Raw genomic sequence first — 20151 nt, 5'->3', positions numbered from 1 at the left:
CAGGCCCTTCAGCCCAACACGTCCCATCTACACTGTGGCTAAAGGGATCAGGGGGTATGGAGAGAAGGCAGGCACGGGATACCGAGTTGGATGATCAGCCATGTCATTTTGAATGGCGGTGCAGTTATCGAAGGGCCGAATGGCCTACTCCTGCACCTATTTTCTATGTTTGTATGTTTCTATGTTACACTAGTCCCACCTGCAGGGAAGGAATGGTGTCCCTGAGGTCTATACTTCAATATCAGAGGCATACAGCACAGTAACAGACCCTTCGGCCCACTGTGCCTTTGTCGACTGTACTAGCCCCACTTGCCTGCATTAATTCCATACCTCCAAGCTGTGCTCATTCAAGTACTGTCCAGATGCCCCCAAGACTGTTACTGTGTGGTGTTGATGGCCACCAGCCCCAAGTGCAGCCACACAAGCCTTTCGCCTGCACTGAATCAAGGCAGCAGCCCACCCTCCACCACCGAAGACCATCTTGGCAAAGGCCAACAATGACCAGAATTAGCCACAGCCAGAGACTGAACAAAACTAAACCAAAGCCTTGGTCACTGCTCACAGAGCAAAACTCCACTCGACAATGAATGTTGTTTTCACCAAGGCCAGCATCTGCACTGTGTTAAGTTCTTTAAACTAAACATTTTCCATGCTGTGAACACAATGATTCAAACTATAATTGAAACAAGATTGAAGGGCCCCGATACGTTCAGGGAACTCTCACCACTACAATCCGTCACTGTTGTCTTTTGCAGTTTGGCTTTCGTCCACCACAAAGACAAGTCTGATCAAGGCAGAGTCACTTCAGTAGTTACTGGAGCACACCCCACCCTTCACTCCAAGGCCTTTCAGGGTTCAGGCCTAATCAAGCAACCCACCGGCCTGTTCAGCCACTGAACATACAACCTGGAGGAGCAGCTTCCCAGCAAGAGCCCCAAGAACCTGCCGCAGATTGGGACCTGGTACCAAATCGCACAAGTTGTATATTCCAGGCAATCCAAACTAGGCCGTGGATCTCAATACCCACAGTGGCAGAGTTACTGCCTCTAACAGCGCCGGAGACCTGGGTTTGATCCCGACTATGGGTGCTGTCTGTACAGAGTTTGTGTGTTCCCACTGGCACCGGGGAAGTTCACTTGTCGACGTGTCTGGGCCGAGGTGTCGGTGGTGTGGGCCGCTGGAGTCCTGCAACAGCCTGGGGGCTCAATTAGAACAGGCTCCACTTCAAATGTCAAGTTCGTGGATCGGAGCGGCAGCAGTGAAGAGCATCGACTGCACCGCCCCAATGTCACCGCCAGGACAACGGACCCTCACAGCCAAGACTAACATTTCCAATCTTGAAGGGTACAAGTTGGTGCTGGAAACGTGACGACTGATGTATTGCCTCAGTCGAGACTACTATTCTCGCACTTGTATTTCTGTATGATTGTGCTGATGGATAGCGGGACATTTATTGAGTGAACTGTTGGTTAACTGTCTTGGTGTAAGTGTCAATTCTCCCTAGTGTGTGTAGGATAGCGTTAATGTGCGGGGATCGCTAGTCGGTGGGCAGAAGGGCCTGTTCCCGTGCAGTATACATACATATATATACACACACACACACACAATTAAGTGAATGGAAACACAGGCCAGGAGCCTAGTGACCACTCACTGCTTCACAATCAGCTGCAGTCACAGTCACCCAGCATCATTTCAAGTGTGCACTCCATCATATGTCAAAAACAAGCGCAGAGCTGTTTGTTCTTGCACTGTCGCTGGTAAGGCAGGGCGAGTGGGTGGGAGTCGTCGTTGGGTGAAATCGCAGCCTCCCACGACACACACACACACACGCACATGTGAACAGCTTTCCACTGCAGGGGTGACGCTGGAGGATGAAGTCTCCGCCAGGAGATACACGTGTGAAAGACGTTACGCGGAAGGAATCCAGTCCGTATTAAATTCAAATTCCAGTATAGACGCAAAAATAATTTAAATCCATTCACATCAATAGCAGAATTTAAAAACCAGCGTCAGTTGCCTCGACCGTGAGCTAGCGAATTGTCAAACGTTCATGAGTTAGACAGAATTAGGCCATTCGACCCATCAAGTCTACTCCACCATTCAATCATGGCTGATCTATCTTCCCCTCCAAACCCCATTTTCCCGTCTTCTCTCCATAACCATCGACACCCTTCAGGGCCCGACCCACTTGGGCGTAATTTACGTGACATCGTAAAAATTGGTTGGCGGTGGTGACGCGAGCATGGCACGCCGCGAGGCATGGCGGCGTATGCAGTGACGCGCGGCGCCCCAGGATTTTGGGATGCTCAAAATCCTCGCTGTGCCACCTGCGTGACACGCAAATGACACCCAAGTGGGACAGGCCCTTTACTAATCAAGAATGTGTCAATCTCCAGCTTAAAAATATCCATCGATCCATCCACCTCAGTCGGCTGTGGCAATGAATTCCACAAACTCACCACCCTCTGGCTAAAGAAATTCCTCCTCGTCCCTTTTCTAAAGGTACATCATTTTATTCCAAGGCAATGGCCTCTGGTCCTAGATTCTCCCACTAGTGGAAACATCCTCTCCACACCCACTCCATCCAGGGCTTTTATAATCGGGTCTATTATAACTCGGTATAATTCCGTATGACCAGCCGTCCAGTTCACAAACGGCCAACAAGCCCCAAGCCGCCACCCCCACGTGTCCACTCTCACAACAGAGGTTGATTTGATGATAAAGCAACTCAGTTCAAGGGGCAATTAGCTTTGCTAGTGATGCCAATATTCTGCAAATTAATGTATAAAAAGCACTTTCAATCCCAGCCATAATTGCTCAATAAAGATATCCATTCACACTGAAAACATCAAGCATGTGAATACCAAATTATTCGAGTGGTCCTATGACTGTTCAATGAACAAAGTGCTGGCTGACTTTGTTCAGCCCGCCCCCTCTTGTTCATTCCATGTCATAGAGTCAGGGCTGATGTACTCACTCTACTAGTTTACTCAGTGTCAAAGCCCCACACCCAACGCCACTGTTAGTCAGGAGAAACTGCAGATGCTGGTCAATACACAATAGGACAAAGTGGTGGAGTAATTCAGCGGGTCAGACAGCATCTCTAGTGAACATGGATCGGTGATGTTTCAAGTCGAAACTCTTCATCAGGCTTCAGTCATGCAGTCTGAAGAAGGGTCTCCTATTTAAAACGCCACCTATCCATGTTCTCCAGAGATGCTGCCTGACCTGCTGAGTTACTCCACCACTTTGTGTGGGCTGCCACTGTCAGATAGTTGAGATGAGGTGGAATGGTCCAAGCAACATGATCCGCTCATGTTGCTAGCCCAGTGCAGATTGCCGTGGGCAATATGGGCCGTGGTGCCTTCCACACAACACAGCATCAACGGAGAATTCAAGGGCAATCATTTCACACCGTTCGAGCTCCATACGTGATCACACACCCACACAGCTCAAACGTTGATCATTGGAAATGGAGGGGCACTCAGGATCCGATCAGTAATCCACAATGAGGAGACATGGTTTCACAGGATATGGACGTACAGACCCTACTCATTGGATCAAACAGTCATTGAGCATGCTGTAAAGCCAAGCTGATGTGGTCATACTTGTAGACCATCACTCAATCTACACAAGGTACGACTGCACACCTCCTTGAAATTTTCAGACCTATCCAAATTATTTAGTCCAACTCTCCTCGATGCCCTTCGCAGAATACGTTCCCCAGACTCTGCCCAATGTGCCACTAACACACGTGCCTCCACTGCCCCTTCAGGGCTTTGCCAAAATTCTCCAAAACCAGATTACGGTGACAAAGGTTTGCTTCATTCGGGTTACAGGAGCAGAACGGGAAGCGCGCACTCATTTGAGCAGTAGTGAAGGCACCGTCTACCATTTAAAACTCCATACATAGCGTGCAAGAAGGAACTGCAGGTGCTGGTTGAAACCAAAGATAGACACAAAAAGCTGGAAGAACTCAGTAGGACAGGCAGCATCTCTGGAGAAGGAATGGGTGACGTTTCGAGAATGAGTCTCGACCAGCTCTTTGTGTCCAAGCTCTGTACATAGCTCTGCTGGGGTGTCGGTACCAAAACAAAACACATTGTATTTTCCATCCCCAACACAAACACTGCCCAGTGAAGAAACTCCTGGAGAGCTACTGGATATACAGTCATGCTGACATTCATAAATGGGAAATCTCTCTCAGTCCAACACTATCCAGCCTCACAAACCCCGTATCTCTACAACACTCGCCTCATTCATAAGCCATTCTGAAAAGGACCCGTTAATTCCTACTCTTTGTTTCCTGTCTGCCAACCAGTTCTCTATCCATGTCAATACCCTACTCCCAATACCATGTGCTCTAATGGAATATTATCAAATACATTCACCACATCTCCACGCTTGCCGTATTTCTTTCCCGAGCAGCATTTTTAAAAATACAAATTGTTTTGTGCAGATTCTCGGCAGCTAGCTGAAATAAATGACAATTAAAATAAACCTTGAGAGGGCAGGTGTTGAACAGGGTAGACAAGCTGCCCCTTGCCACCCACAACGGCAACCCAACCATGAGCCAATTAAGCAGCTCTGCTCGCCATCCTTGCCTAGGGTTGCAACGCCTACTCTGCTCATTGCATTAGTCATCCCCTCACTTTGCCTCCAATCCACAGGATTTGATGAAAAACCAATATGCTCGCCTCTATCGCAAATCCCATCCGAGCTTTGGAACGAACCAATTCCCAAGCGCAGAGGAGCACTCAACGGTAACGCTGGCAGATTGAATCAGACGGGTAGGTCCGTCGGGAAGGCAGGACACACGCTGCATTATTCCTGCTCACCCTGGCTTGCTGCAGCTGCTTTTCTACTGAGTTTGGTGAGTTTTAAACTGAGTTTTCTTTCCTTAGCCTGTTCCACAATCTCAACGCCCATCTCGGCAACCTGCTCCAGAGTCATCTCCTGCAAAGTGGAGCTCCCCCAAAATGGCCTCATACATGGTACATGCTTCTGGCCAAACCTGCGGTCACGTGTCCAATGCTCCGGTTGGCAGGACAGGGTTTGGCAGAGCCGTGCAAAACACAAAGTGTTGGAGGGACTCAGTGGGTCAGACGGCATCTCTGGAGAAAACCGATGGGTAACGAATCAGGTCGGAACCCTTCCTCAGGCTGTGGAAGGAGAAGAACAGAACCGCGCAGGAACAGGCCATTCAGTCTGTGCCAACCACAATGCACCTGATCCACATCATCCCTCTGATCCCAGTGAAGTGCTCAACACAAGGGCACAAACCAACTGCGAGCTTAGAAGGTGTGGATATGACAGGAGTTAGAAAAGTTAGCACAGGTCAGAGTCCTAAAGAACAGCTGGCCTTTGTATGTTACATCATGCCGACCCATTTACCCATCTACATCAATCCCATTTGTCTATATCAGGACCACATCCTTGTAGGCCGTGACCATGTAAAAGATGATGGAACACTACAGCCGGGACACACGAGGATGGACAGGGCTGGGAGATACACAATGTGCACTGGATATGGAGGTCCCATGAGCACGTTGTCATTCTGATGAAAGTGTGGAGCAGTCATCGTGAGGATGGAAGCAAACATGGCCACACGGCCCTTGATCAGCTCCACACTCCGATTGAAAGTAAAATGATGTAGGAGCAAATGACAAGTTTAGTCCCATCAGACACACAGATCTAGAGGGGACCAACTCCACGATCTAACTTCCTCAAATGGAAAACCAGAGTAGCAAGGACATGGAAAACCAGAGTGATGGGGGCACAACCGAGGGGGTTTTGTTGACCGCTGCCATCTGAACACTCGGGCTCATGCACAGGCGACTCGGGGTCCTTCAGGCTGCAGAGATAAGAAGTTGTTTGGCTGTAGAGCAGCACTAGAGACTTGAGCTGCCGACCACAACCACAGCCACGTGACAGCCTCCACTAAGCCTCCAACTCCACAAAGTGTGGCTGGCACAGAGGCCCTGCATGTTGACGCACTGCTGTCTGCAGACCTGGGCCCGGTACCTACAGATCGTGAATACCAGCGAGGTGACCACAAAATGGATGGAGCAGAAACACGCACTAAGTAGGACAACAAAAACACACAAGGAATCAGTCTGAAGAAGAGTCCTGACCCAAAACTTTGCCTCGCCATTCCCTCCACCGATGCTGCCTGACCCGCTGAGTTATTCCAGCATGTCTATTTTAGAGTAGGAACAAGGAACTAGACACGCTGGTCTACAAAAGAAAAAAAGTGCTGGAGTAACTCGGGCTGAAGAAGGGTCCTGACCCGAAGTGTCACCTTTCCATGTTTCCCCAGAGATACAGCCTGATACTCCAGTGTTGAACTGGACAATGAGGCTTTACTTTAGAGACACAGCACGGAAACAGGACCTTCGGCCCACCAAGTCCGTGTCAAACAGCAATCACCCCCGTACACCAACACTATCCTACACACTAGGGACAATTTAACCAAAGCCAATTAACTTACAAACCTTTACGTCTTTGGGGAGTGAGAGGAAATCGGAGCACCCGGAGAAAACCAACGGGGGGGGGTCACAGGGAGAACGTGCAAACTCCGTACAGACAGCACCTGTAGCCGGGTCTCTGGCGCTGCGATGGCAGCAATTGTGCCACCGTTCTGCCTAAATAATGGCAACAAATATGCTGGGCAAAGCACGTTAAAGTCCTGCTGAAACATCTAAAAAGGGTAGACAAAAATGCTGGAGAAACTCTGCGGGTGAGGCAGCATCTATGGAGCATCCATAGATGCTGCCTCACTCGCTGAGTTGCTCCAGCATTTGTCTAACTTCGATCTGCAATTCCTTCTTAAACAGCCACCTAAAGAGGCAAGCTTCCTGGAGGGGAAAGTTTAACATCACTGACATTCCCACAAAAGAAAGCATCTTCATTGCTCTCAATCCTTAAAAAGGGAGGGAAAAGCTGCACGGGTAAATTGAACTTTGAGACAAACTCTAAGTGAGCTGCCTCTACACTTGGGCCGGTCCTCAGCCCATTCTAGGAGTCAATGGGTACTGGATGAGTGGAGCAACTCTGCAAAGCAGAACTCTGTGAGTGCAATAACCACCGTGGTATTGCACTTGTCTGTGGCAAGCAAGGCGTTGTGTCAGATCACGAGTCAACTGTTCTCAGAATGAGCACGCCAGTTCCTGGAAGCAGTGTTGATCCATAGTCCCGAATCTTTATGAAATTCAATCATAGAGTATTCAGAATGTCAAGGACAACTTGACATAAAACCTAGCCACAAGGATGCTGGTTTACCAAAATAAAAGACAAAGTGCTGGCGTAACTCAGCGGGTTAGGCAGTATGTCTGGAAAATACAGAAAGGCGACGTTTCAAGTGGGGATCCTTCTTCAGACTTCAAGTTATTTATTTTTTTAATATGAAACTTTGCAAACTTAAGAACACCATTGACAGCCCACGCAGGTGCAGTGTGCGGTACGTTCTGCAGCCGTGTCAACTCACTCTCTTGCACAATCCACAAAAGCTCCAGCTGCAGTTTCCATGCAGGGGTGATCGCAGCAACACTTTAGTGCAGAAGTCACAACTGTAGCAGAGATGTGGGTTTTCGGTAATTTCCCTTCAAGGCTACCGTCCAACGGGTAAAGTGAATGAACACGCCGAGAGACGTCACATGGACCTCTCCTCACCTCTGGAAGACCACGCAAAATAAACAACCCAGCACAATACATTCAGCTGGAAAATTGGACTGATGTACAACTGCGGCAAATGCAGACGTCATGGTATTTAAACCGACTGACACAGAGAGAGGACCACGTTCGGCAAAATGCTGACACCTCCACATGCTGCCAGCATGGTGGAACACAAAGCCTGGGACACAAGTAGGAGCTTCACTACAGCCTGAACAATGACACACACACAGTAGCGCCCAGGCCAACATCACATTCGAGAGCCACATGCCTGTAGTACTGGGAAATAACAGCACGTCATGCCTCATCCAACCTGCCGCGGAGATATCCTGCCCATCTTCAAACCCAGGGCAGCTGAGAGGATATGAGCACCATCCGTCCCAGTGGAGGATGGGGAAAGAGTCTGCCACGTACATTGTGAGCGCCAACACCTTCACAGACCAGTGGGAGATGCAGGGCACAACATATATTGATTACCGAAAAAGGACAAAATGCTGGAGTAACTCAGCAGGTTAGGCAGCAACTAGGGAGAACACGGAATGGTGATGTTTGGGGTCGGGAACCTTCTTCAGACTGACTGTGCTTGGGGCGTTGGGGAGGAAGGTCGGAATAAAACCTGGCAAGTGATAAGTGGATACCTTGGTCATCTGTCATCACCAATTATTCAACAGGCTTTGGCTTGCCCCTCCTTTCTTGCGGCTTTCTCACCAACCCCCCCCCCACCACCACGATCAGTCTGAAGAAGGGTCCAAACCGGAAATGTTACCCATCCCATGTTCTCCAGCATCCGAGGGAAAGTGAAGATGGGGCCACCAAAACACAAGCAGAGCCCAAACATCTGGGGCACATCTGGAGAACGAGTGGCCAGTAAGGGACAGGAGCTCTGTCACAGCATGAATGAGGCATTGACGGGGTGGTGGAGGAGGACATTGTTACAAATGAGCAGCAGCATTGGCAGCTCTGCTCACATCCCATCACCAAGTAATTCCACACAAGAGCCCTCCGCAAATCACAACCACCCAGGGTATCACACCCGGCATATCCCATGGGCCAGCATCTAAAAGCTCGATGCTCTCCAACCCTGCCGCTGCAAGAGGTAGTTGCAGCAAATACTATAACAGCATTTAAAAGACACCTAGACAGGTTCATGTATAGGAAAGATGGAGGGATACGGGTGAAATGAGACCAGCTTAGACGGGGCATCTTGGTCAAGTTGAGCTGAAGGGTCATTTTCCATTTTATAGGTCCACAGGAGCATTCTTGGAATGGTCACCTAGCAACCAGCTCTCCCTCAAGACATCCACAGCAACACCTTGGAAAACAAACTCTGACGAGAAGCTCCTCGATCCGAGGTTCGGCGGAGGCGCTAGAGCATAATTTGAAGATTTACTCTTAAATGAAGCCAACGCAAGTCCAAATTACACCTTCCCCTCGATAAGCTCAGCTGGTGGCAAAATCTCTCTGCGGAAAAAGCCGACAGCCACATCTCCCGACACTCGCTTTTAATTAAATCACTTTGTGAGAAGCAATCTGTGTGTGCAACATGTACAAAGCTGCACCCCACTCCAAAATGATTACTGCAGTAGCCAATTTCATCAGTTCATTCCTCTTCAAATTAGTAATGTTAGATTGGGCCCTGGCTGCTGGCAGCGACCAGCTGCAACATTCATGCTTCCAAGTTCCAAGTTCAGGGTGACATGGTGGTGTAGCAGTAAGCTGCTGCCCTACAGCGCCAGCCACCCAGTGTTTGATCCTGACCGAGTGGAGTTTGTACCTTCTCCCCGTGACCGCAGATGCTCCGGTTTCCTCACACACTCCAAAGACGTGCAAGTTTGAAGGTGAACCGGCCTCTGGAAATTGTCCCCAGACCTTAGGATGCGGAAGTGGGGCAACCCACAACCAGTGTACGGGAGGGAGATCCATGCTCGACGCGGACTTGGCGGATCGAAGGGCCAGTTTCTTCGCTGCATCTCAAAGCTCCAGAGACCAGAGATGAAATCCTCCGCTGAGCTGGGCGTGAGGTGCCGAGCAAGTGTGGCATAATCGGGAGGCACAGTCACAGAAGGGGACGTTAATATAAAATCCCACCTGTCCACTCAGCTCCAGCAGTACAATGTTGACGGGCCGAGTGTCCTTCAGTCAGTGGGGACCCCACCCATCACTGGATCAGGGCTGGCATCATTGGGAGTTTGCTGTGCACAAACTGGCTCCAGTATTGCTGACGTCCATCACACGTCAGTGACTGCGCTTTAAACAGACTGGGAAGACCGTTGCGAATTCCCAGTGTCGTAGGCTTTGGCACGTCAGAAGGCAGAGAGCAACATTGTTCTTCCCCAGTGTCTGTACTGGGATAGGTTCCAATGGGCAGCCATTGCATTCAAAGTCCGTGGCCCCTCCCAGGCCCAGGGGCACTTTCACCATTGCCCAGCCCAGAGTGCTGATGCACTCAGTGACGGGGTATCCACGTCTGCCTGGGCATGCTCGTCAACAAAAACCATTCTCGCTGCTACGCCCGGCACCAACGAGAGACACTCCCTCCGTATCCATGGCGACACCGTGCAGCATAAACAAAGCCGACCAGAGGTGGGGAGGATGCAGTCAGAATATTCTGCTCACTAGTGCAGGATATCGCTACAAAGAGGGCCCCTTGTAAGAGTCAAAATACTGTACAACTTTGATTGATGTGCAGAAGGAAACCTTTCAACTCCCTGCAGTAAAAGCCGACACAAGAGTAGCAAGAGAGTCATTAAAGTTGTGTTATTGCTTCCTTTCCTTCAGGAAGGCTCCCATTGTAATGCTTAGAGCAGACAAACGCACATATTTTGTCTCTCACCAGCTCCAGTGAACTGATTCCACAACTAAACCCTCCATGACAGTTCTACCAAACTTGTAAAGATGAACACGGAACAACAGAGACACTAATCGGCTCGGGGTGGGAAAGAAAATGAATACTGTTTATATAACCAGCTTTTACATTGCAACACATCCCAAGGCATTTGTCAAGATCATAGAAATGTTTACACCAGTAGGATCGACCACACACACGTCCCTTGCGGAGCAGCGCAGATTGAGAAGGGCGAGGCCACGGAGCAATTGGAAGAAATTGTGAAAACTTCTTCCGAGCCATGGTGCTTGTGACATTGAACTGTGACAGTGATCAGTGAAGGGCCGAGCCAACTCATGGCAGACGGCACTGCATTGCATTGAAGATCGAGTATGGACATGGCTTTAATGGTGCTACAATGACGATGCCAGTCTACATTGTCGTGCCCTGGAGTTGAACCCACAAAGACACAAGGTTCATCAAGACAACCTTCCAGTTTGGGACACGTCCCCCCCCCACTCAATAGCTGCTCATCTCAAACCTCAGTTCAAAGCAGCACTGCCGTATAAGCTTCACAGCCTCCGTGGTGGAGGATACAATAACCAACTCTGAAGCTTAGAGATAGAGCATGGATACAGGCCATGCGGTCCACACCCACCAGCCATCTCCTGTACACTAGTTCCATCCCACACACTAGGGACAATTTACAGGTCAATTAAGCTACAAACCCAAACATCTTTGGGATGCGAGAGGAAATCAGAACACTTGGAGGAAACCCGCACGGCCACAGGGAGAACATGCAAACTCCACTCAGACAGAGCCCAGAGTCAGGATCAAATCTAGGGCAGACTGCAAATCTCTAACATAGCTTCCCGATTCACAATACAACGCCAGACCAATCCATCCTTAATTTGAACAGGAACAAGAGTTTGTGGAGAGTAGTTTTTAATGGATTTATCCATTCTGAAAGCATTCCAACAGAAGCAGATGTCCTCACTAAGGCACTGGCCATACCAGGGGAATCCTCAGCCGGGGAAGGGCAGGAGCCGATCCCCACCGCTCCCGACCCCTCCTGGGAATGCGCACTGAAGCAGACATCACAGATTCTGCAATCAACCGGACACACACACACGCGCGCACACACACACACACACACACACACACGCGCGCACACACAAAAGTGACTGGACAAATCAATGGATATTTTTAAGTTAGAGATAAATATATTCTTGATTAATACGAGTGTCAGAGATTATGGGGAGAAGGCAGGGGAATGGGGTTGAGGGAAAGATAGATCACCCATGATTGAATAGTGATGTAGACTTGATGGGCCGAATGGCCTAATTCTGATCCTATTATTTATTAACACTCGAGTCAGACAGGGGAATCGGCAGCTGAGATCAGTGAAATCTCGCTGCACGATGGCTCGGCCCTTTGCATTGATGCGGGACATGGGATAACTGGTGGACAGGGTACAATCAAGGCGCAATAGACTTACATCTGCCCACAAGGGGAGGGAGGTTGTAGCTCAGCCTGGGAGCTGTGGCCGTGCTGCACTCTCACACATCGTGCACAATCCAAACTCTACCCAACACGCCATCGCTGCCCCAGCGAGCAGCCACTGGCCGGAAGGCACGGTCCACGTGGCAGCTCTGTCCAGTCCATCACCTACCCACCCCTCCACTTGACACGACTTTATCCAAACAGCTCGACACGTTCAAGGCTCAATGGGACTGAGAGAACAATATAAGCTGTCGGGCAACACTGGCGTCAAGACGAGAAGGGGCAGGAGATGCCATCGAGTACCAGAATTTGAAATCATCGACTGTAGCTTCCTACCTATGAACGAGAAGGTCACGGGTTTAAGTCCCAGACCAACAAACCTAGTGTGGAAATTGTGCTACTCTGACTGATCTTGCACTAAACGTTTAAGAAAGAACTCCAGATGCTGGAAAAATCGAAGGTAGACAAAAGAAGCCCTGCCCGATGATCGAGTGTCAGACCAAACTCAGGCATTCAACATTCTTGACATTCAACTAAAGCCCAAGTCTGCCTGTGTTTGGTTGAGTTTGTCACCTGTATCAAGTGAAAACGCTTTTCATTGCGTGCTAACCAGTCAGCGGAAAGGCTAGACATGATCACAATCGATCCGTCCACAGTGTACAGATATAGGACAAAGAGAATAACGGTTAGTGCCAGGTAGACAAAACTGCTGGAGGAACTCAGCGGGTGAGGCAGCTTCTATGGAGAGAAGAAATAGGCGACGGTACGGGTCGAGATCCTTCATCAGTCTGAAGACTATCACCTATTTCTTCCCTCCATAGAAGCTGCCTCACCTGCTCAGCTCCTCCAGCAGTTTTGTCTACCTTCGATTTTTCCAGCATCTGCAGTTCTTTCTGAAACGTTTAGTGCACGATCAGTCAGAGTCGCACAACAGCAAGACAGGCCCCTCCACCAGCGGGCACCTAGTTACATCTCCCTGCATTCTCAGCACCTCTCCCCAATCTCCACTGCTCACCTAAACACGAGGCGCATTTACAGCAGCCAATTAACATACCCAACGCACACATTTCTGGGATGTGGGGGGAAACTAGAGGCCCCCCCCCCCCACATGCAGTCACAGGGAGTACGTGCAAACTTCACACAGTCAGCTGCCGAGTTGCGGATTGAACCCAGGCCATGCAAGCTGTTTAGCAGCTACTCCACCACTGCACCATATGCTGTCCTAGTACAACGTGGACTGCACAACGGCTACTGTGCAAAGGCCCACAGCACCGTTTGCAAAGGGGTATTACACTACCTGAACATTACTCCATGAAATGGCTGCTGTGTTTTGATCACGATTGTTGCCTTTGGGAGCTTCCTGTGCACAGTGGCTGTAGACTTCCCGTGGTGCAATGACAACTTCACATCATTAGCACCTTACTGGTACAACACATAAACAGCGGGACATTGAGGCAACACTACATGAACACCAGGATAAAAGAATGGGCATCACAGCTGGTGGAGCCACTGACTCTTATTGCCAGAGACCTGGGTTCAAACCTGACCTCGTATGTCTGTCTGTGTGGAGTTTGCACATTCTCCCTCTGACCATGTGGATTTCCTTCCATATACCAAAGGATTTGTAGGTTAATCAGCCTCTATATTGCCCCTAGCGTGTAGGGAGTGGATGAGAATGAGTGGGGATAACAGAACTGGTGTGAACGGGTGATCGATGGTCAACATGGACTTGGTGGGCCGAAGGGCCTGTTATCACACTGTATCTCCAAACTATACTAATATTCAGCAACCATAGGAGTAAAGAAACAAACAAATGTTTGAACGGTCATTGACCCAAAAGCATAACGTTGTTTCTCCCTCCACAGATGCTGCTTGACCCCCTGAGTGTTACCAGAGTTTGCTCAATTGCAGATTTTCAGCACCTGCAGTGTTTTTCCTTGGCCACACAAACTGAGGTCTTTGGGAGCCCTCCTAGAGTTTCTGTGCAGCCGGGGGCTGACTGACAGGCGAGCAGCAGGAGGATGGCAGCCACAAACTGTTGATAGCAGGTGAAGTCGAGGCTGTCAGCATTGCAAACAGAAAGGCCATCGAATCCTTCCAAGGATAGAATTGCTTCTTAGAAGTTGCCATTTCTTCAGCTCCTCGACCTTGGAACCATTCCTCACCCACTCCCTGTTGGCTCTATACATCCTGGACACAGCTCTGCAGTAAATCGGAGCAACATGCCCCAGCAAACACAGGGAATTGTTCTTGATGGATGTGAGTCACATATAGCAAACGTCCAACAATCCACAGTCTGACAACTCCAAAATCCCCATCAGTCAGTTTGCCAAGAAGTACTTAAAAGAGCAACCACAGTTCTGGAAAAAAAAAGGCCTTGTGGACAATGAGAAGATTAACTTCTATCAGAATGACGGCAAGAGCAAAGTATGGAGGAGAGAAGGAACTGCCCAAGATCCAAAGCATACCACCTCATCTGTGAAGCACAGTGGTGGGGGTGTTATGGCCTGGCTGCTGAAGGTACTGGCTCACTTCATCATTGGTGATACAACTGCTGATGGTGGTAGCATAATGAATTCTGAAGTGTATCGACACATCCTATCTGCTCAGGTTCAAACAAATGCCTCAAAACATTGGCCGGCGGTTCATTCTACAGCAAGACAATGCTAAAGCAACAAAGGAGTTTTTCAAAGCTAAAAAAATGGCCCATTCTTGAGGGGCCAAGTCAATCGCCCGATCTGAACCCAATTGAGCGTGACTTTTATATGCTGAAGAGAAAACTGAAGGGTACTAACCCCCCCCAAAACAAGCAGAAGCTAAAGATGGCTGCAATACAGGCCTGGCAGAGCATCACCAAAGATACCCAGCAACTGGTGATGTCCATGAATCGCAGACTTCAAGCAGTCATTGCATGCAAAGGATATGCAACAAAATACTAGACATGACTACTTTCATTCACATTATTGTGCCCTGAAATGGGGGGGGGGGGGAAGACTGTGTATAGACACCGCTGTCATTTCTACATGGTGAAACCAAAATGTATAAAATGGCCTTTTTAAAACTCTGACAATGTGCACTTTAACCACATGTGATTTTTTCTTTTACAAATCTCAAATTGTGGAGTACGGAGGCAAATAAATAAATGATGTGTCTTTGCCCCAAACATTATTGTAACTGCGGACTGAATAACTAGTGTTGGTGCCCGTGGAACTGCAGTGTGGCCATTAAACTCAACAATGGGCTGAGAGGGACAGACCTGCTGTCCCTGTCCAGTCTGGTCTACACCACAGCTCCAGTGTGGTCTGTTTGACCACTTGGTGCAGTAGCCAGCCGAGCCCGTCAGTCGGCTGTGCTCCCGGCTTGCCAACAGACAGCCGCCGCCTGGATGGCAGAGAGTGCAGTTTAATTATCCTCCTGCGAAACAGGATAAGTTTCCATTGAACTCTCCTGCACCAGAGGCCGAGCAAGCCCAAGCACATTTGTCTCAACATCTCTACCCTTTCATTCTGCAGCCAAACATACTTGCTGCCCTCCCGTCCTCCCACCAACACTCTTGAGTAGGAAGGAACTGCAGACACTCGTTTAAAACCGAAGATAGGCACAAAATGCTGGAGTAACTCGGCAGAACAGGCAGCATCTGTGGAGAGAAGGAATGGGTGGCGTTTCGGGTCGAGACCCTTCTTCAGACCTCAGAATTTGAAGAAGGGTCTCGACCCGAAATGCCACCCATTCCGTCTCTCCACAGATGCTGCCTATCCCACTGAGTTACTCCAGCATTTTGTGTCCACCAACACTCTTGAACTGCCCTCCTCGGGCACAGCCATTGAAACCACGTTTTATTAAAACATTCATCACGCACAAACATACGTTTTCCTTTTGGGGTGGGGTGGGGGAAATAACGACAATCGTTGCTTTAAAAAAAAGACTTATTTATCCTATTATTCGGGGAACAGCCACTCATTAATTTTAAATGCCTTTTACCTCGGGAGGAGGTCCAGTGCTTTTGTGAGGGGAAGGAGTAGGGCAGATCCGTTCAAAAGCCTGCTTGTGGGAGACAACAAAAAGAACCCTGTCCCTTTAAGCTGCTGACATTAGATTACCCAAGTTTCACATTACCTCTAATTAGTAACACAGATATCTGGGAACAGGACACTGGCAGATGTTTGAACGGGAGCAGTAGAGGCAACACTGCCAGCAGTTCAAGGCAGAGGCAGCAGTGCCAACTAGTGGCACGACGCGATAGTGCCTCCCACCATCATGCAGAACCTCCACACCCCAGCCTGCGAAAATACTTGAATTTGTTGGACTTTGCACGTTTTAACACCAACATCCTTTTAAAACACGCGGCAGTAAAGAATCAGGTTCACCCCCCCCCCCCTGCATCCTTACCTGCTTGTGCATTTCAATGTTCAGCCCATAAGACATCTCGTAATACTGCAATATAAAGCAGATGCATTAATGTACATTGTGTTAAATTAAATAAAGTCGCCCTACAATAATGTTGCCCAATACATCTTCAAATATGATTACGCATTTGCCCTCAATGTGCTCTCGCTGTCTGGTTTGGCTGCCTGGTTTCCACTCGCCATCTAAGACAATCCCCAACTCCCGATCCGCATACACAACCTGTTTACTCTCTGAAATTATGAAATATTGATCCAAATACTGGTAGCCACCCACAGGGGAAAGGGTGCTGAAAATTATCAACGATTAGTCGGTAGAGTAGAGCCACCACAACGAAAATCAACTTATTAGCCACTACATTGAAACTTAATACATTTACAAACAAGTACATTAACTTTTAATGGCAGCTAGCGTATAAAATGTTTCAGAGTCTCTAGAAATTCTTCACGGGAGTTGGTGCGTGTGACAATATCTGCGTCATGCCCCATTTTTAATCGACTCCAAACAGCACCGGGCTAAATGAAGTGAAACAGTGTGAACCTGGTTTATTAGGAATAGCATCAATAGAGAAGACACACGCACTCACCATCACATAGTGACGCTGCATCTCCGTTTTCTCGTTCGCGAGTTTATCGCATTCCATCTTTAAACTGAAAAAGAGGAATGGAAAAGGTGGCAGTTACCGATGAGAGGTGGTGGTCGGGGAACCGAGACTGTGTCAACACATTATCCAAACAATGAGCTTACATCACACAGCCTGAATAATTCAAAGCCTGTTTACATGGAATGTACTAGCCTACACAAGGCAAATTAATGGCTGATTGCTCAATATTATCACTTTAAATACACAGTCGTATTATCTGATGGACTGGGAGCACACGCAACGGGAAGGCCGACATGGGGAGGTGAAAGGGGGCAGGCGAACTGGCAGGGGGGGGGGGGGGGGGGGGGGTATGTCTGGTGCCAGGGGGTTTGATCCGCCTGCAAACTTCTGATCCGGAATAAGAGCAGCGCCGGACACCCACTCTCTTTCCCCACCTGTGATACTGTGCTTGCAAAAACTGAAACTCCTCTTTGATCCGGTCGCACGATTCGGCCACGGTGAATTTAAACGGCTGAGAGGGTTGATGCGGGGCCTGAAACACAAGCGGAATTTGAAAACAGAAGGGTCGCAAAGACATCGCTCTCTCTCGCTCTCTCTCTCACACACACACACACACACACACACACACACGCGGCCAGTAAATGACAGCAATCCTACGGCAGCCCAGGATCATCGCTGCTTTGAACATTAAACAACAAACTCACTATATTCAAAGTTAAAAAAGGCTGCGGTCGCTACAACAGATTGAAACACACTTACCGGGTGCCTGCTTTGTGGATACATCTCTTGAACAATGTATCCCCGACCAGGGATACTCTGGGTGGATAAGTCGTGGGCTAAATGCAGCAATAACACAAAAACAACACACACACACAGCTGTAAAGAAGTCCACCGCCACGCCGCTCAGGATCGGAACCACTCCCAGTGCTACAGAACAAAGCAATAAGACCTCTCCAGTGGAGGCGAGGTTTTACAAGTCCCTTTGTGCGGGCAAGTAATGAGGGGGGGCCGACAGCGTTTCACACTCCGGCTCGTAGATCATCACAGTCTCGGTCGGCCTCACGGACCCGTGGAATAATATCGGGAGGGGGGAGGTGGTGGTGGTGGTGGTAAGAGGGAGGGTGAAAAAAAGATCTCACGTATTGGAAGAAAAGTAGCTTTTTTTCAGTTTGCTCTCTGCAGAAAGAAAACAAAATGAAAGATAAACAAAGTGGCGTCCGCTTCGGAAGGCGCGGGTGGAATTTGGAACGTTGACCCGGGGTCTTTGGAATCTGGAGACCGGGTTGGAACGTCGGCAGGTCCCGGGGAGATTCTATAATGGAACGTTCAGTAGCGAGGGCGAGTGTCTCCCGGTTCCAAAGCGGCAGCAACAGCAGCGGCACGCACGCATTCTGCCAGGGAACGCAGCCGGCTCTTCCTCCCCGACAGGGACCACCACCACCACAACAACAACAACAACAACCACCGGAAAAAATATACAATTGCACTAATCTTCGATGAAGTTCAGCACCACGGCGGTGTTTGCATTTGACAAGACCGCGAGTCGATTCTCCGCCTCGCTCTCCGATATTTGCAATTATCGAGCGTTGTTTTTTTTTTTGTGTCGATCCGAGGTTGGGAAGATGTTGCTTCAAAATGCAGGCGATCACAGCGAGAATACCACACACAGAGACACTCCACGCGGCTTCCCCCTTCTCTTGTCTGTTTCTCTTTCGCCTCCCCACCGCACTCCGGCTCCGCTTCCCCCCTCCCAGGCTGCCGCTAGAGCCTGACCATATTAGGGTGGAAAGTAACCAAGGCTCCGCCGGCCCGACCAGCCAATGGGCGAGCTGGGAACCCCACGTGGGGTCAGGGTGGGCTGGGATAGCGGGTGGCATCTGGGGAACGCCATTGGTGGACGCCACCAGCCAATCGCCGCTGGCCCGAGCACCAACTCGGACGTCATTGGTCGGCTCGCCGACGACTGTCAATCACACGGGGAGGGGGGGCGGGATCACCCGGCGCTGTCAATCAAACCCACGAGGGGCCTGGAGCGCTGACAAATGCCTTCGATTGTACCTGGTGCTTGCAAATAACCACTGGAATGCTGCTTAATTAGTTTTGAATGTCTTTTGCCGAGCAGCTCAAACAATCTGTCAGTACCATGTGGTAAAAGGATCTGTGTGGAAAAAAAAGAGGGATAAAAGCAGAAAAGCCGAAGCAGCCACATTTAAAAAAAATAAACATTAATAAAAACGGATGATCACACATCACTTCAAATCCCATCAACTCTGGTGACAGTCCATACTTAGTAAATGTTAATCATAAGATGTCTTTTAAAAGGAGCATAGCCAATTTAAACACTCGCCTACATGTAGATGTGAACTGGTAATTTTCCCACGTTAATTGTTTTTAGAAGTTGATATCTATTCTTCGAATTTAATATTGATATATTTACATATTTTGGTAACTTAAGTACTCCGCCCCTTCCATAATATCCAAAACTAAATAAATTATTCCTTAACGGCAATGGCAGAAGGCCAATGTGTGCCAGCTTTTATGTAAAATTAATGTGCAATTATTTTATTTGAAAAAAATATTTATTGAAACAAAATAAAACCGAAAAAAATTAAAAACACGTTTGGTGCGTGGGTAGGATAATTTGCAACAAATATGTTTTGTTCTTTAAGAGCTGCTTCAACTCGGAAGGGTGGGGATTCATAACCAGAGGCTATCGTTGGCAGATGGTCACCAATAAATTCAGCAGGAATTTCAGAAGACACCTCTTCACCCAGAGGGAGAGGTCGGGGCATTTAAGGAAGGGCTAGTCTAAAAGAGAGGAGGGTTATATTTATCGAGCAAGACGAGAAAAGGAAGAAGGAGTAAAGCCAGTGCGCTCTGTTTGGGCCGAGCGGCCTGCTTCGCTCCTGTAAATCGCTTCCCCTTTCTCCTGAGATTGTTCAATTTCACTGCAACCGCCTCTGTCACTACAAGTGCGTTCTTAAGTGAAACAAAGAAAAATATCTTATTTTGTTTGCATCTTGTCGCGATCTGTTCCATCCTATAAATTATGACCTTAGTGTATAAATCTCAAGCGTTTGACAATTATTTTTAAAGTGTTCAATGTCTGTTCGAGTCCTAATTGGATACGTTTCAACTGTTTATA

At 48.7% G+C, this 20151-nt stretch overlaps 1 protein-coding gene across 17 annotated transcripts in view; it reads right to left on the bottom strand.

Annotated features, from left to right (window-relative positions):
- Nucleotides 1-19765, bottom strand: part of tle3a (TLE family member 3, transcriptional corepressor a) — a 66335-nt gene extending 46570 nt beyond the window's left edge. For 10 of the 17 annotated variants that reach the window (XM_055661399.1, XM_055661401.1, XM_055661400.1 and 7 more), the window contains exons 1-4: nucleotides 17766-19763; nucleotides 17441-17538; nucleotides 16989-17052; nucleotides 16388-16432 (exon numbers count right to left, since the gene is read on the bottom strand). In XM_055661399.1, the coding sequence (XP_055517374.1) occupies nucleotides 16388-16432; nucleotides 16989-17052; nucleotides 17441-17538; nucleotides 17766-17789 (231 nt within the window). In that variant the 5' untranslated portion in view covers nucleotides 17790-19763. Of the gene's footprint in view, nucleotides 1-16387; nucleotides 16433-16988; nucleotides 17053-17440; nucleotides 17539-17765 lie in introns of all 17 variants that reach the window. The other 7 variants (XM_055661403.1, XM_055661413.1, XM_055661412.1 and 4 more) reach the window with 2 other exon arrangements.
- Between the last annotated feature and the right edge of the window lie 386 nt (nucleotides 19766-20151).

This window comes from Leucoraja erinacea, chromosome 33 (genome assembly GCF_028641065.1).
Source record: "Leucoraja erinacea ecotype New England chromosome 33, Leri_hhj_1, whole genome shotgun sequence".
NCBI lineage: Eukaryota > Metazoa > Chordata > Chondrichthyes > Rajiformes > Rajidae > Leucoraja > Leucoraja erinaceus.
The sequence above is the reverse complement of the archived record's forward strand: the minus strand, read 5'-3'. Positions and strand labels throughout refer to the sequence as shown.